General features: G+C 52.6%; 1 protein-coding gene across 2 annotated transcripts in view; it reads left to right on the top strand.

Moving 5' to 3' along the window:
- The window catches only part of LOC141155309 (connector enhancer of kinase suppressor of ras 2-like), a 586,755-nt gene that overhangs the window by 511,023 nt on the left and 60,361 nt on the right, over nt 1-15,371 (top strand). For both annotated transcript variants that reach the window (XM_073642150.1, XM_073642151.1), the window contains exons 11-13: nt 164-375; nt 4,752-4,838; nt 7,910-8,157. In XM_073642150.1, coding sequence (XP_073498251.1) covers nt 164-375; nt 4,752-4,838; nt 7,910-8,157 — 547 coding nt within the window. The remainder of the gene's footprint in view (nt 1-163; nt 376-4,751; nt 4,839-7,909; nt 8,158-15,371) is intronic.

Below are 15,371 nucleotides of genomic sequence, written 5' to 3' on the forward strand. Positions count from 1 at the left end.
ATGATGTGATGGGGATGATGATGATGAGTATTATGGATGATGTATAATATCAGATACACTTACATTACGATTATACAATGTATATTTTGAGGATGATGTTACATTTTGGCGGCACACCCGTCCTCTGCGCGTTACGTTATTGCCACCTGTTTCCTTCCTGCAGGGACGACATTGGCATTGTGCCGTGCGAGGACATCAATAAATATGGCGTCAGCAAATCTGTGATGAAAGGCTCCGAGTCTCCCAGCTATTATCTCGAGCACGAGAGCGGCAAATATTACACTTTCGTAGAAGGGGAGGGACACGAAGTCGGCTCAGAATATGAGAGGGGGAGAACGACCGGAGTGCGGAGGAGAGAAAAGACGCCAACGCATGGTATGGAGCACTAAATACCGCTACACCGGAGTATATAATGTATACTACAGAGTGCAGAACATGCATCCACCTTCACTGTGGATGTGACTGGAGTGTTAGGCTATGTTCACACACGTGAATCTGCTGCAAATCTGCTGACAACTTTTCTCTGGAATGAAAACAATGAAAAGAACCCCATTCTATTTTTCCATCAAAAACACTGCAAAAACGCGGGTGCGTTTTTTTGCTGCGTTTCTGAAGGGTTTTATTCACCACCTATTACTTCCTATGGGTGAAAAAACGCTGCAAAAACTCTGAAAGAAGTGACACATGCTCGATTTTCCAAAAACGCAAGCAAAGCAGAAAATACACAGCAAACAAAATGCAACATGTGCGAACAGAGAGTTCTGGTTTCTCATAGACTTCGCTGGTACTGCAAGACGCAGCTGAAAATTTGCATAAAAATCTGCTGCAAAATACGTGTGTGAACACAGCCTTAGATGTAATGTAAGAGCAGAGTTATGAATGCTGCTCCGAGTGTGACTGTGAGTATAAAACGTGATGCAATTGCAGAATTCTGCAGGCAGCTCTGGCTGAGACTCGAGTATAAAATATGATGCAATGGCAGAATTGTGTAAGCAGCTGTGGATGTGACCGGAATGTAAGATGTGATGTAAGAACAGCATTATGAATGCTGCTCTGAATGTGACAGGTGTATAAAATGTGATGTAACTGCAGAATTATGCATGCAGCTCTGGATGAGACTGTGATGCAATAGCAGAATTGTGTATGCAGTTGTAGATGTCACTGGAGTATAAGATGTGATGTAAGAGCAGAGTTATAAATGCAGCTCTAATTGTGACTGGCATGTAAGACAATGCCACAGACAAATTATGAATGCAGCTCTGGAAGTGACTGGAATATAAAACTTCATATAAGAGCAGAATTGAAGATGCAGCACTAGATGTGACTGGGTGTAAAACAATGTAACAGCAGAATTGTGCATGCAGCTCTGGATGTGACTGAAGTATCAGGGTCATTACAAGAGAAGTAAAGCCAAACTACTCTCCTTTGAGTTACTACGCGTTCCTGCCTCTTGACCCATGTCCCCGCATAAGATCCCGTCCGTGATGGACACTTTTTCATAAATATGTGTGATCGTAAACGTTATGTAAATTTCTACAAAATCAAAATTCAGAAAATGTCAGAGATCCGGAGAGTTCAGAGCAGCGAGCGGCGTGGGTAACAGCCGGAGTGTGAAGCGCGTGTGTCCCGGCCGTGCAGTCAGAGCAGACGATTCACTCATCTGTTCACAATCGCGTAACCTCATCGGCCTCTCCGAGCGGGAAGCGACTGCGCTAATTAGGGCGCGTTATCTGCATTTAACATATAGCCTCTCTATAAATAGTCGCCAGCGTCGCCTCCATCTGCTCCGAACACACGGACCGAGCTAAATAAAACATGAAGCCAAAAAAGAGAGGAAATTATAATGAGCACATCAGGCGGGGCTGCGGGTATCCTCCAAGACGAGGACGGAGAGATAGAGAACATACCGCAGAGCTCACAGGTGACCTATTATCGCCGAGTATGACATCATATCTCAGCACTGAGCTATTATCTCCGAATATGACATATCTCAGCACTGAGCTATTATCTCAGAATATGACATCATATCTCAGCACTGAGCTATTATCTCCGAATATGACATCATATCTCAGCACTGAGCTATTATCTCCAAGGATGACATCATATCTCAGCACTGAGCTATTATCTCAGAATATGACATCATATCTCAGCACTGAGCTATTATCTCCGAATATGACATCATATCTCAGCACTGAGCTATTATCTCCAAGGATGACATCATATCTCAGCACTGAGCTATTATCTCCGAATATGACATATCTCAGCACTGAGCTATTTTCTCAGAGTATGACATATCTCAGCACTGAGTTATTATCTCCGAATATGACATATCTCAGTACTGAGCTATTATCTCGGAATATGACATCATATCTCAGCACTGAGCTATTATCTCCAAGGATGACATCATATCTCATCACTGAGCTATTATCTCGGAATATGACATATCTCAGCACTGAGCTATTATCTCCAAGTATGACATATCTCAGCACTGAGCTATTATCTCCGAATATGACATCATATCTCAGCACTGAGTTATTATCTCCGAATATGACATATCTCAGCACTGAGTTATTATCTCCGAATATGACATATCTCAGCACTGAGTTATTATCTCCGAATATGACATATCTCAGCACTGAGCTATTATCTCAGAATATGACATATCTCAGCACTGAGCTATTATCTCCAAATATGACATATCTCAGCACTGAGCTATTATCTCCGAATATGACATATCTCAGCACTGAGCTATTATCTCCAAATAGGACATCATATCTCAGCACTGAGCTATTATCTCCGAATATGACATATCTCATCACTGAGCTATTATATCAGAATATGACATCATATCTCAGCACTGAGCTATTATCTCCGAATACGACATATCTCAGCACTGAGCTATTATCTCCAAATATGACATATCTCATCACTGAGCTATTATCTCAGAATATGACATCATAACTCAGCACTGAGCTATTATCTCCGAATATGACATATCTCACCACTGAGCTATTATCTCCGAATATAACATATCTCATCACTGAACTATTATTTCCGAATATGACATATCTCAGCACTGAGCTATTATCTCCGAATATGACATATCTCATCACTGAGCTATTATCTCCGAATATGACATATCTCAGCACTGAGCTATTATCTCCGAATATGACATATATTAGCACTGAGCTATTATCTCGTAACATGACATCATATATCAGCACTGAGCTATTATCTCCGAGTATGACATATCTCAGCACTGAGCTATTATCTCCTAATATGACATCATATCTCAGCACTGAGCTATTATCTCCTAATATGACATCATATCTCAGCACTGAGCTATTATCTCCGAGTATGACATATCTCAGCACTGAGCTATTATCTCCGAATATGACATCATATCTCAGCACTGAGTTATTATCTCTGAGTATGAAATCATATCTCAACACTGAGCTATTATCTCAGAACATGACATCATATCTGAGCACTGAACTATTATCTCTGAGTATGACATCATATCTCTGCACTGAACTATTATCTCTCAGTATGACATCATATCTCAGCACTAAGCTATTATCTCAGAATATGACATCATATCTCAGCACTGACTTATTATGTCAGTCTATGACACCATATATCAGCACTGACATATTGTCTAAGAATATGAGATATCTCGGTTCTTATTTATTATCTCAGAATATGACACCATATCTCAGCACTGACTTATTATTTCAGCATATGACATCAAAACTCATAGCTGACTTATTATCTCACAATATGACATCACATCTCAGCTCTGACTTATTATCTCAGAATTTATAATCATATCTAACAGCATAATTAAATCTTAAAATATGACATGATATATCATAGAGGATTTACTACCTCGACTGTCTCAGAATTTGACATAATTTTCCACATCTGAATCGTATCAGAACTGACTTTTCATCTCAGAATCTGACATATATCAGAGATGCAGGGACAGCGCCCCCCATTGACGCCCCCCACCGCGACTGCTGCTCTCTAATATCTGTCTGTGTTCCCTCATGTGCCGGGGACTTCCTCCTGGGGGGGTCTCACTGATACAAGATGTAGCCTCATATAAAACCATCATCTGGGAAAGGACGGAAAACACAGATCTCCTGCAAAGAAGCCAAGTTTACAAGAAATAAGACGTACGACACATTTATGAGTAATGGCGGATTTAGCAGCAATGACAATGGAGGGTCCTTGATTAGAATTGTGCAGTTTGAGATATTTGCATTTTGCATTTATTCCTCCTGAAAATGCACGAATAAATTGACAAATAGGCGTGATCTTGTAGATTAGGTGCATTCCTACAGTCTGTGTCCAGTCCCCATACCGGAAACCACCAGTTGTCAATTTATTCTTACATTTCCAGGAGGAATTACAGAGGAAAGGCACAACAAAAATTGTTTTATTTTAGGGAATGCAAGAATTTACTAACTCGGGACAAGTCAGAATCGGTGACGGTTCCTCTCTGCCATTAAAGCTGTGGACTCCTCAATGGTCAAGAACCTGCTGAGACCACCATGCTGCAGTTATGGGGTCTGTGGGTAGAGGGGCTCCAGTCCTGGCTGGTTCCTGGGTGGGAAAACCTGAGCAGGACCCCCACTGGGTCTTGGCAGAAGCTTCAGACCCCTTCTAGCAGTGTCTATCATGGAGGCTTGCTCTTTGCTCTTTGGCCCCTTCTCTTCCATGTGTAATGGATATTCTTCTCCCCGCAGGGGACCTGAGACCGGTGTCAATGCCGACAGAATACAGTTGGATCGGAGACCCCAAGGAGCCCAATATGTATAAGAGGGGAAGCAGAGGTGAGTGTCAGCTCTTCAGCCCAGGCTCTGTGTATGATGAGCGGCTGTGATGACTTGTGGAGAAGCCGGGCTCATATAGACGGCTGGTAAGTGCTAGTTCCCCAGAGGCCCAGGTGACATATAGGTAAAGTGCACCAGCTATTCCCATGAAGAGCCGACACAGGATGTCGTAAGGAACCCGTCCTGGTAGCCTGGCTGTATGCAAGAGCTCTGCTTGCTGTCAGTGAATTAATTAATAGTAATTGTAAAGACAGGGGGCGCTACATTACTCTGCAGTATAACATTAGGCAGCATGGCAGCTCCTTCACAATAAAGCCACATATGGCTGACGGCCAGTGGCGTAACTGGAGTGTGATGGGCCCCGGTGCAAAATTTGGACCTGGGTCCCCTCTCCCTCCATGTTGGTCAGATGTATGGGTCCTTGTTGTGTTCTAAAACCTATAAAGACATGTGTGTTTGTCCCCCCCCTTTATTATGTAGTAATGTCCCCCATCCTGGGCCCCATCCAGGTATATATGTCCCCAATCCTTGTATTTATGTGCCACATTCTGTGCCCCTTCCTGATATATACTGTATGTCCCCCCATCCTGGGCCCCTTCCTGGTATATATGCTTCCCCATCCTGGGCCCCTTCCTGGTATATATGCCAACCCATCCTGGGTCCCTTCCTGGTATATATGCTTCCCCATCCTGGGCCCTTTCCTGGTATATATGCCAACCCATCCTGGGTCCCTTCCTGGTATATATGCTTCCCCATCCTGGGCCCCTTCCTGGTATATATGCCCCCCCATCCTGGGCCCCTTCCTGGTACATATGCGCCCCATCCTGGGCCCCTTCCTGGTATATATGCCTCCCATCCTGGTATATATGTCCCCCATCCTGGGCCCATTCCTGATATATATGTCCTCCATCCTGGTGTATATGTGCCCCATCCTGGTATATATGCCCCCCCTCATCCTGGGCCCCTTCCTGGTATATATGCCTCCCATCCTGGTATACATGTCCCCCAACCTGGGCCCCTTCCAGGTATATATATGTCCCCCATCCTGGGCCCCTTCCTGGTGTCTATGCCCCCCCCATCCTGGGCCCCTTCTTGGTGTATATGTCCCCCATCCTGGGCCCCTTTCTGGTATATATGTCCCCCCCATCCTGGTGTATATGTTCCCCATCCTGGTATATATGCCCCCCTATCCTGGGCCCCTTCCTCGTATATATGTCCCCCATCCTGGGCCCCTTCCTGGTATCTATGCCCCCCCATCCTGGGCCCCTTATTAGTATATATGTCCCCCATCCTGGGTCCCTTATTAGTATATATGTCCCCCATCCTGGGCCCCTTCCTGGTATATATGCCCCCCCCCATCCTGGGCCCATTCCTGGTATATATGTCCTCCATCCTGGTGTATATGTGCCCCATCCTGGTATATATGCCCCCCTCATCCTGGGCCCCTTCCTGGTATATATACCCCCCATCTTGGGCCCTTTTCTGGCATACATGTCCCCGTTCTGCCTTTGCATAAAGAAACCCCAAAATATTCTACTCCCCTTCCTCCGATCCCATGACGTGCGGGGTCCTCTTCTGTAGCCGGTGCAGGGGCCGGCAGCTGACATTGGCGTGCCTATGTGATGCACGACGTCACTGCTGGCCTCTGATTGGTTGACAGCATGTATTGCAGCGCAGGGAGCCAGCGGGTCTCCGCATTGCAATAAACTTCTGCTGGATGTTCATCCTAGGGCGCACATCCAGCTGAAGTAGGCAATGGCGTCGGCGGGCCCCTGCCCTCCTGCACGGGCCGTTCATGGTTGCACCCTCTGCGACCGTGATCGTTAACCCCTTGTTGACAGCACCAGAAGATTCAGTTCGGCAATCGCATGCAGTCAGGGGCAGGCATACTGCTGGTGCAACCTCTGCCGCCCGACTGGGGCCACTATCACCTCCACAGCAGGTTACATTGTAAATTATGGTGAACTATTGGACTGCAGAGACCCCGATACTGCTCTTGCACAGGGGTCTCTTCTGTCTGTGTCCGCCTCAGCAAGCAGTAGACTATTAAAACAAATAAATAATAACAATGATAATAATAATGATAAAAATGAGAAATAAATAATAATTAATCAAATCTGCTGCTATAGACTGTGAACACCCAGCTGGGGTTGATTGCTTGGACTTGTAGTTCTCCCATAGACCCAAGCTCTGCGGTTCCTCTTGTACGTCCTCTGAATATATCTCTGTATAATGTGAGATTTGCCATTTCCTGCTGCACTAAATGCCACGTCCTCTGCTCACTGTGGGGGGCACAGGGCCGTGCGGTGTGTGCAGACGGCGAACTCTCCACGTCCGATATCACCCAGGTGGACGCCAATGTGATCATAATGTGGCAGATCACAGATGTAGAAGGGGTTGGGGCACCAGCAGCACAGAGGGTTTCAGGAGAGGAGTGTGCTGATCTTGTGGGAGGTCACTGATTATCATGTATTAGAAAAAAAATAGGATTCCTTGCAGCACAGAGTATTTCAGGAGAACAGTGTGTTAATCCTGTGAGAAGCTACAGACTGAGAGTTACATAGAGAAAGAAGCAGGGTCCAATACTGTGCAGAAAGTGTTATTAAAGGAGCCCGCATAACCAGAGTAGTAAAGTGGGAGGGTAATGGTTTCCCAGCAGCACAGAGTATTTCAGGAGAAGACTGTGTTGACTTAGTGGGAGGTCACAGACTGGCATTACACAGTGGAAAAAGAAGGGTCACCTGCAGCACAGGGTATTTCGGAGACGATTGCTCTGCTATTCTGGAAAATGTTGGGTCATTGCAGCGCAGAGTGTTTCAGGGCTTAGTTCACACTATAGGTGGCGTTTGGGTGGTCTTGTTGTTTGCAGCCGGTCTTGGTCCCAGATTACGGGGTTTTCTCTCTGAATATTACGCTTTGCTTCTGTGGGTGTAACAGAAAGGTCACAGACATACTCTATAGCCAGTTACTCATCGTAGTACACAGGTTTAGGAGCACCCACCCCCGGATGCGGTGCCACTCTGCTTACCTTTCATTTTTTTTTGTCTTTTCCATCCACCTTTATGTAACAGACTCTGAGAATTCACTTCTGCGCTACCTGAGCGACGACAAGATCCTGGTAATACAAGAAGAGCCGGTGACCCAGAAAGACAACAAGAGGGACACGGGGCGGCGATCCAGGAAAAAAGGCAAGAACCCGGGCAGCCCCAGTTACCCCATCAGCCCCTCAATGCTAACCTCAACCGGGAGGCTAGACCCCACACAGCAGGATGCCCTGACCGTCTCCCTCGCCGAAAGTAACACGGTCCCACTATACCACGTAAGTACCTACCATCGCCTCACTGGTGTCTGATGATGGATGATGAGGAGGATGATGGTGATGGTTTCGCCTCCTGTATATACAGAATGTTCTGCCTTCTCTTTGGCTGGTCAGTCATATCCTCACCCTCTTATTTCTCCATTACCTCTTCTCCAACGTTCTCGGTCATCTTGTCTTTATTCATTGATACGCGGCCGAGGTGTCACAGTTTTTGTCACATTTTGCACATAATTGTAACAATATATGACTGACACATATCGACCTGTAGACGAATTCTTACCTGATCTGCTTTGTTTTCCTTCTTGGTTTATTTGTATCATGTGACTAAAAGTCAACAACAAATTGTTACATTGTTTCACGTGTCCGAATTGTGTTAGATTCTTCCAGGAAGCTGACAGATCTAAAAGCAGGCGGTAAAAGACTGGATCCAAGCTGTTAATTACTCTGATTTTCATGATCCCATGACTTCTGCAAATGGGATAACCCCCAACCCTCCCTGACGAAGCAATTGTACAAATCATATTATCCGGCTGTTATATAGATGCTGGTCAGCACTGAGCTTTATGTCGGTCACAATGTATTCTGCAAATAAATTCTTAGAGGGGGTTTTCTGATCACAGACCTTTATTTCTTATTACTCCCATAAAAGTGCATGGAGAAGGTGTTCATGTGCAGCTACAATACTCATTTATAGCAGCTGCCGCAACATTCTGGAGATAGAAAAAAATCCTGCATCTCTCAGACTTCTCTGCCGTCCATAAAAGTTTCTGAAGAGACTGCGCCTCTCGTTATTGTATGATGAAGAGCCGCTATGTCTTTCTGTTCCTAATCATTTTCAAGATCTCTGCTTGCTGTTAGTAAATAGGAAAATTCTCGTTTAAATCCACAGACTAAAAACCCATTTTAAGTTTAAGCAGCTATTGGTTTGTTACAATGTATCAGTCTGGGCAATCCTCTGTGAGTTTCTTAGAGAAACAACACCAATTTCTATGTCTCTGGTTATTCGTTACTATGTATCAGGGCAGGTCACTGTTCAGGCCTCTAAGCAGTTTAGCCAACATGTTTTCACGCTTTGAATATAAACAAGATTTTTTCCATTCACTAGCAGCAAGCTGAGAAGAAAATCTTAAGACCAGGAGGCCGAGGACAGTTGTGGTGCTCTGACCAAATTTTTATTTCCTATGCAGCCAGGAGGCAGCATCTTCCCGGGACAGGCGCCTCTGCTCCCAGCCTGGAGGGGAGATCGCAGGGTGTCATCTGCATCTTCCCGGGACAGGCGCCTCTGCTCCCAGCCTGTAGGGGAGATCGCAGGGTGTCATCTGCATCTTCCCGGGACAGGCGCCTCTACTCCCAGCCTGTAGGGGAGACCGCAGGGTGTCATCTGCATCTTCCCAGGACAGGCGCCTCTACTCCCAGCCTGTAGGGGAGATCACAGGGTGTCATCTGCATCTCCCCGGGACAGGCGCCTCTGCTCCCAGCCTGTAGGGGAGACCGCAGGGTGTCATCTGCATCTTCCCAGGACAGGCGCCTCTACTCCCAGCCTGTAGGGGAGATCGCAGGGTGTCATCTGCATCTTCCCGGGACAGGCGCCTCTGCTCCCAGCCTGTAGGGGAGATCGCAGGGTGTCATCTGCATCTTCCCGGGACAGGCGCCTCTGCTCCCAGCCTTGAGGGGAGACCGCAGAGTGTCATCTGCATCTTCCCGGGACAGGCGCCTCTACTCCCAGCCTGTAGGGGAGACCGCAGGGTGTCATCTGTATCTTCCCGGGACAGGCGCCTCTACTCCCAGCCTGTAGGGGAGACCGCAGGGTGTCATCTGCATCTTCCCAGGACAGGCGCCTCTACTCCCAGCCTGTAGGGGAGACCGCAGGGTGTCATCTGCATCTTCCCGGGACAGGCGCCTCTGCTCCCAGCTTGTAGGGGAGACCCCAGGGTGTCATATGCATCTTCCCAGGCAGGCGCCTCTGCTCCCAGCCTGGAGGGGAGACCGCAGGGTGTCATCTCCATCTTCCCGGTACAGGCGCCTCTGCTCCCGGCCTGTAGGGGAGATCGCAGGGTTTCATCTGCATCTTCCGGGGACAGGCGCCTCTGCTCCCAGCCTGTAGGGGAGATCGCAGGGTGTCATCTGCATCTTCCCGGGACAGGCGCCTCTGCTCCCAGCCTTCAGGGGAGACTGCAGGGTGTCATCTGCATCTTCCCGGGACAGGCGCCTCTACTCCCAGCCTGTAGGGGAGACCGCAGTGTGTCATCTGCATCTTCCCGGGACAGGCGCCTCTGCTCCCAGCCTGGAGGGGAGACCGCAGTGTGTCATTTGCATTTTCCCGGGACAGGTGCTTCTGCTCCCAGCCTGGAGGGGAGACCGCAGTGTGTCATCTGCATCTTCCCGGGACAGGCGACTCTGTTCCCAGCCTGTAGGGGAGATCGCAGGGTCTCATCTGCATCTTGCCGGGACAGGCGCCTCTACTCCCAGCCTGTAGGGGAGACCGCAGGGTGTCATCTGAATCTTCCCGGGACAGGCGCCTCTGCTCTCAGCCTGAAGGGGAGACCGCAGGGTCTCATCTGCATCTTCCCGGGACAGGTGCCTCTACCCCCAGCCTGTAGGGGAGATCGCAGGGTGTCATCTGCATCTTCCCGGGACAGGCGCCTCTGCTCCCAGCCTGGAGGGGGATCGCAGGGTGTCATCTGCATCTTCCTGGGACAAGCGCCTTTGCTCCCAGTCTGGAAGGGGGATCGCAGGGTGTCATCTGCATCTTCCCGGGACAGGCGCCTCTACTCCCAGCCTGGAGGGGAGACCGCAGTGTGTCATCTGCATCTTCCCGGGACAGGCGCCTCTGCTCCCAGCCTGGAGGGGAGACCGCAGTGTGTCATCTGCATCTTCCCGGGACAGGCGCCTCTGCTCCCAGCCTGTAGGGGAGATCGCAGGGTGTCATCTGCATTTTCCCGGGACAGGTGCTTCTGCTCCCAGCCTGGAGGGGAGACCGCAGAGTGTCATCTGCATCTTCCCGAGACAGGCGCCTCTGCTCCCAGCCTTGAGGGGAGACTGCAGGGTGTCATCTGCATCTTCCCGGGACAGGCGCCTCTTCTACCAGCCTGGAGGGGGGACCGCAGAGTGTCATCTGCATCTTCCCGGGACAGGCACCTCTGCTCCCATCCTGGAGGGGAGACCGCAGAGTGTCATCTGCATCTTCCCGGGACAGGCGCCTCTGCTCCCAGCCTGGAGGGGAGACCGCAGAGTGTGATCTGCATCTTCCCGGGACAGGCGCCTCTGCTCCCAGCCTGGAGGGGAGACCGCAGGGTGTCATCTGCATCTCCCCGGGACAGGCGCCTCTGCTCCCAGCCTGGAGGGGAGACCGCAGAGTGTCATCTGCATCTCCCCGGGACAGGCGTCTCTGCTCCCAGCCTGTAGGGGAGACCGCAAGGTGTCATCTGCATCTTTCCGGGACAGGCTCCTCTCTTCCCAGCCTTGAGGGGAGACCGCAGAGTGTCATCTGCATCTTCCCGGGACAGGCTCCTCTCTTCCCAGCCTTGAGGGGAGACCGCAGGGAGTCATCTGCATCTTCCTGGGACAGGCGCCTCTTCTACCAGCCTGGAGGGCAGACCGCAGAGTGTCATCTGCATCTTCCCGGGACAGGCGCCTCTGCTCCCAGCCTGGAGGGGGGACCGCAGGGTGTCATCTGCATCTTCCTGGGACAAGCGCCTTTGCTCCCAGTCTGGAAGGGGGATCGCAGGGTGTCATCTGCATCTTCCCGGGACAGGCACCTCTGCTCCCAGCCTGGAGGGCAGACCGCAGAGTGTCATCTGCATCTTCCCGGGACAGGCGCCTCTGCTCCCAGCCTGGAGGGGAGACCGCAGGGTGTCATCTGCATCTTCCCGGGACAGACGCCTCTACTCCCAGCCTGTAGGGGAGACCGCAGGGTGTCATCTGCATCTTCCCGGGACAGGCGCCTCTGCTCCCAGCCTGGAGGGGAGATCGCAGGGTGTCATCTGCATCTTCCCGGGACAGGCGCCTCTGCTCCCAGCCTGTAGGGGAGATCGCAGGGTGTCATCTGCATCTTCCCGGGACAGGCGCCTCTGCTCCCAGCCTGTAGGGGAGATCGCAGGGTGTCATCTGCATCTTCCCGGGACAGGCGCCTCTGCTCCCAGCCTTGAGGGGAGACCGCAGGGTGTCATCTGCATCTTCCCGGGACAGGCGCCTCTGTTCCCAGCCTGTAGGGGAGACCGCAGGGTGTCATCTGCATCTTCCCGGGACAGGCGCCTCTACTCCCAGCCTGTAGGGGAGACCGCAGGGTGTCATCTGCATCTTCCCGGGACAGGCGCCTCTACTCCCAGCCTGTAGGGGAGACCGCAGGGTGTCATCTGCATCTTCCCAGGACAGGCGCCTCTACTCCCAGCCTGTAGGGGAGACCGCAGGGTGTCATCTGCATCTTCCCGGGACAGGCGCCTCTGCTCCCAGCTTGTAGGGGAGACCCCAGGGTGTCATCTGCATCTTCCCAGGCAGGCGCCTCTGCTCCCAGCCTGGAGGGGAGACCGCAGGGTGTCATCTGCATCTTCCCGGGACAGGCGCCTCTGCTCCCGGCCTGTAGGGGAGATCGCAGGGTGTCATCTGCATCTTCCTGGGACAGGCGCCTCTGCTCCCAGCCTTCAGGGGAGACTGCAGGGTGTCATCTGCATCTTCCCGGGACAGGCGCCTCTGCACCCAGCCTGTAGGGGAGACCGCAGGGAGTCATCTGCATCTTCCCGGGACAGGCGCCTCTGCTCCCAGCTTGTAGGGGAGACCCCAGGGTGTCATCTGCATCTTCCCGGGACAGGCGACTCTGCTCCCAGCTTGTAGGGGAGACCCCAGGGTGTCATCTGCATCTTCCCGGGACAGGTGCTTCTGCTCCCAGCTTGTAGGGGAGACCGCAGGGTGTCATCTGCATCTTCCCGGGCAGGCGCCTCTGCTCCCAGCCTGTAGGGAAGACCGCAGGGTGTCATCTGCATCTTCCCGGGACAGACGCCTCTACTCCCAGCCTTGAGGGGAGACCGCAGGGTGTCATCTGCATCTTCCCGGGACAGGCGCCTCTGCTCCCAGCTTGTAGGGGAGACCGCAGGGTGTCATCTGCATCTTCCCAGGACAGGCGCCTCTACTCCCAGCCTGTAGGGGAGACCGCAGGGAGTCATCTGCATCTTCCCGGGACAGGCGCCTCTGCTCCCAGCTTGTAGGGGAGACCCCAGGGTGTCATCTGCATCTTCCCGGGACAGGCGCCTCTGCTCCCAGCTTGGAGGGGAGACCCCACGGTGTCATCTGCATCTTCCCGGGACAGGCGCCTCTGCTCCCAGCTTGTAGGGGAGACCCCAGGGTGTCATCTGCATCTTCCCGGGACAGTTGCTTCTGCTCCCAGCTTGTAGGGGAGACCGCAGGGTGTCATCTGCATCTTCCCGGGCAGGCGCCTCTGCTCCCAGCCTGTAGGGAAGACCGCAGGGTGTCATCTGCATCTTCCCGGGACAGGCGCCTCTACTCCCAGCCTTGAGGGGAGACCGCAGGGTGTCATCTGCATCTTCCCGGGACAGGCGCCTCTGCTCCCAGCTTGTAGGGGAGACCCCAGGGTGTCATCTGCATCTTCCCGGGCAGGCGCCTCTGCTCCCAGCTTGTAGGGGAGACCGCAGGGTGTCATCTGCATCTTCCCGGGACAGGCGCCTCTGCTCCCAGCCTGTAGGGGAGACCGCAGGGTGTCATCTGCATCTTCCCGGGACAGGCGCCTCTGCTCCCAGCCTGGAGGGGAGACCGCAGAGTGTCATCTGCATCTTCCCGGGACAGGCGCCTCTGCTCCCAGCCTGAAGGGGGGACCGCAGGGTGTTATCTGCATCTTCCCGGGCAGGCGCCTCTGCTCCCAGCTTGTAGGGGAGACCCCAGGGTGTCATCTGCATCTTCCCGGGACAGGCGCTTCTGCTCCCAGCCTGGAGGGGAGACCGCAGAGTGTCATCTGCATCTTCCCGGGACAGGCGCCTCTTCTACCAGCCTGGAGGGGGGACCGCAGAGTGTCATCTGCATCTTCCCGGGACAGGCGCCTCTGCTCCCAGCCTGGAGGGGAGACCGCAGAGTGTCATCTGCATCTTCCCGGGACAGGAGCCTCTGCTCCCAGCCTGGAGGGGAGACCCCAGGGTGTCATCTGCATCTTCCCGGGACAGGCGCTTCTGCTCCCAGCCTGGAGGGGAGACCGCAGAGTGTCATCTGCATCTTCCCGGGACAGGCGCCTCTTCTACCAGCCTGGAGGGGGGACCGCAGAGTGTCATCTGCATCTTCCCGGGACAGGCGCCTCTGCTCCCATCCTGGAGGGGAGACCGCAGAGTGTCATCTGCATCTTCCCGGGACAGGCGCCTCTGCTCCCAGCCTGGAGGGGAGACCGCAGAGTGTGATCTGCATCTTCCCGGGACAGGCGCCTCTGCTCCCAGCCTGGAGGGGAGACCGCAGGGTGTCATCTGCATCTCCCCGGGACAGGCGCCTCTGCTCCCAGCCTGGAGGGGAGACCGCAGAGTGTCATCTGCATCTCCCCGGGACAGGCGCCTCTGCTCCCAGCCTGGAGGGGAGACCGCAAGGTGTCATCTGCATCTTTCCGGGACAGGCTCCTCTCTTCCCAGCCTTGAGGGGAGACCGCAGAGTGTCATCTGCATCTTCCCGGGACAGGCTCCTCTCTTCCCAGCCTTGAGGGGAGACCGCAGGGAGTCATCTGCATCTTCCTGGGACAGGTGCTTCTGCTCCCAGCCTGGAGGGGAGACCGCAGGGTGTCATCTGCATCTTCCCGGGACAGGCGCCTCTTCTACCAGCCTGGAGGGCAGACCGCAGAGTGTCATCTGCATCTTCCCGGGACAGGCGCCTCTGCTCCCAGCCTGGAGGGGGGACCGCAGGGTGTCATCTGCATCTTCCTGGGACAAGCGCCTTTGTTGCCAGTCTGGAAGGGGGATCGCAGGGTGTCATCTGCATCTTCCCGGGACAGGCACCTCTGCTCCCAGCCTGGAGGGCAGACCGCAGAGTGTCATCTGCATCTTCCCGGGACAGGCGCCTCTGCTCCCAGCCTGGAGGGGAGACCGCAGGGTGTCATCTGCATCTTCCCGGGACAGGCGCCTCTACTCCCAGCCTGTAGGGGAGACCGCAGGGTGTCATCTGCATCTTCCCGGGACAGGCGCCTCTGCTCCCAGCCTGTAGGGGAGATCGCAGGGTGTCATCTGCATCTTCCC

Source organism: Phyllobates terribilis, unplaced genomic scaffold, assembly GCF_046119375.1.
Source record: "Phyllobates terribilis strain yellow unplaced genomic scaffold, ASM4611937v1 Scaffold_7__3_contigs__length_470593459, whole genome shotgun sequence".
In the NCBI taxonomy this organism is placed as follows: Eukaryota; Metazoa; Chordata; class Amphibia; order Anura; family Dendrobatidae; genus Phyllobates; species Phyllobates terribilis.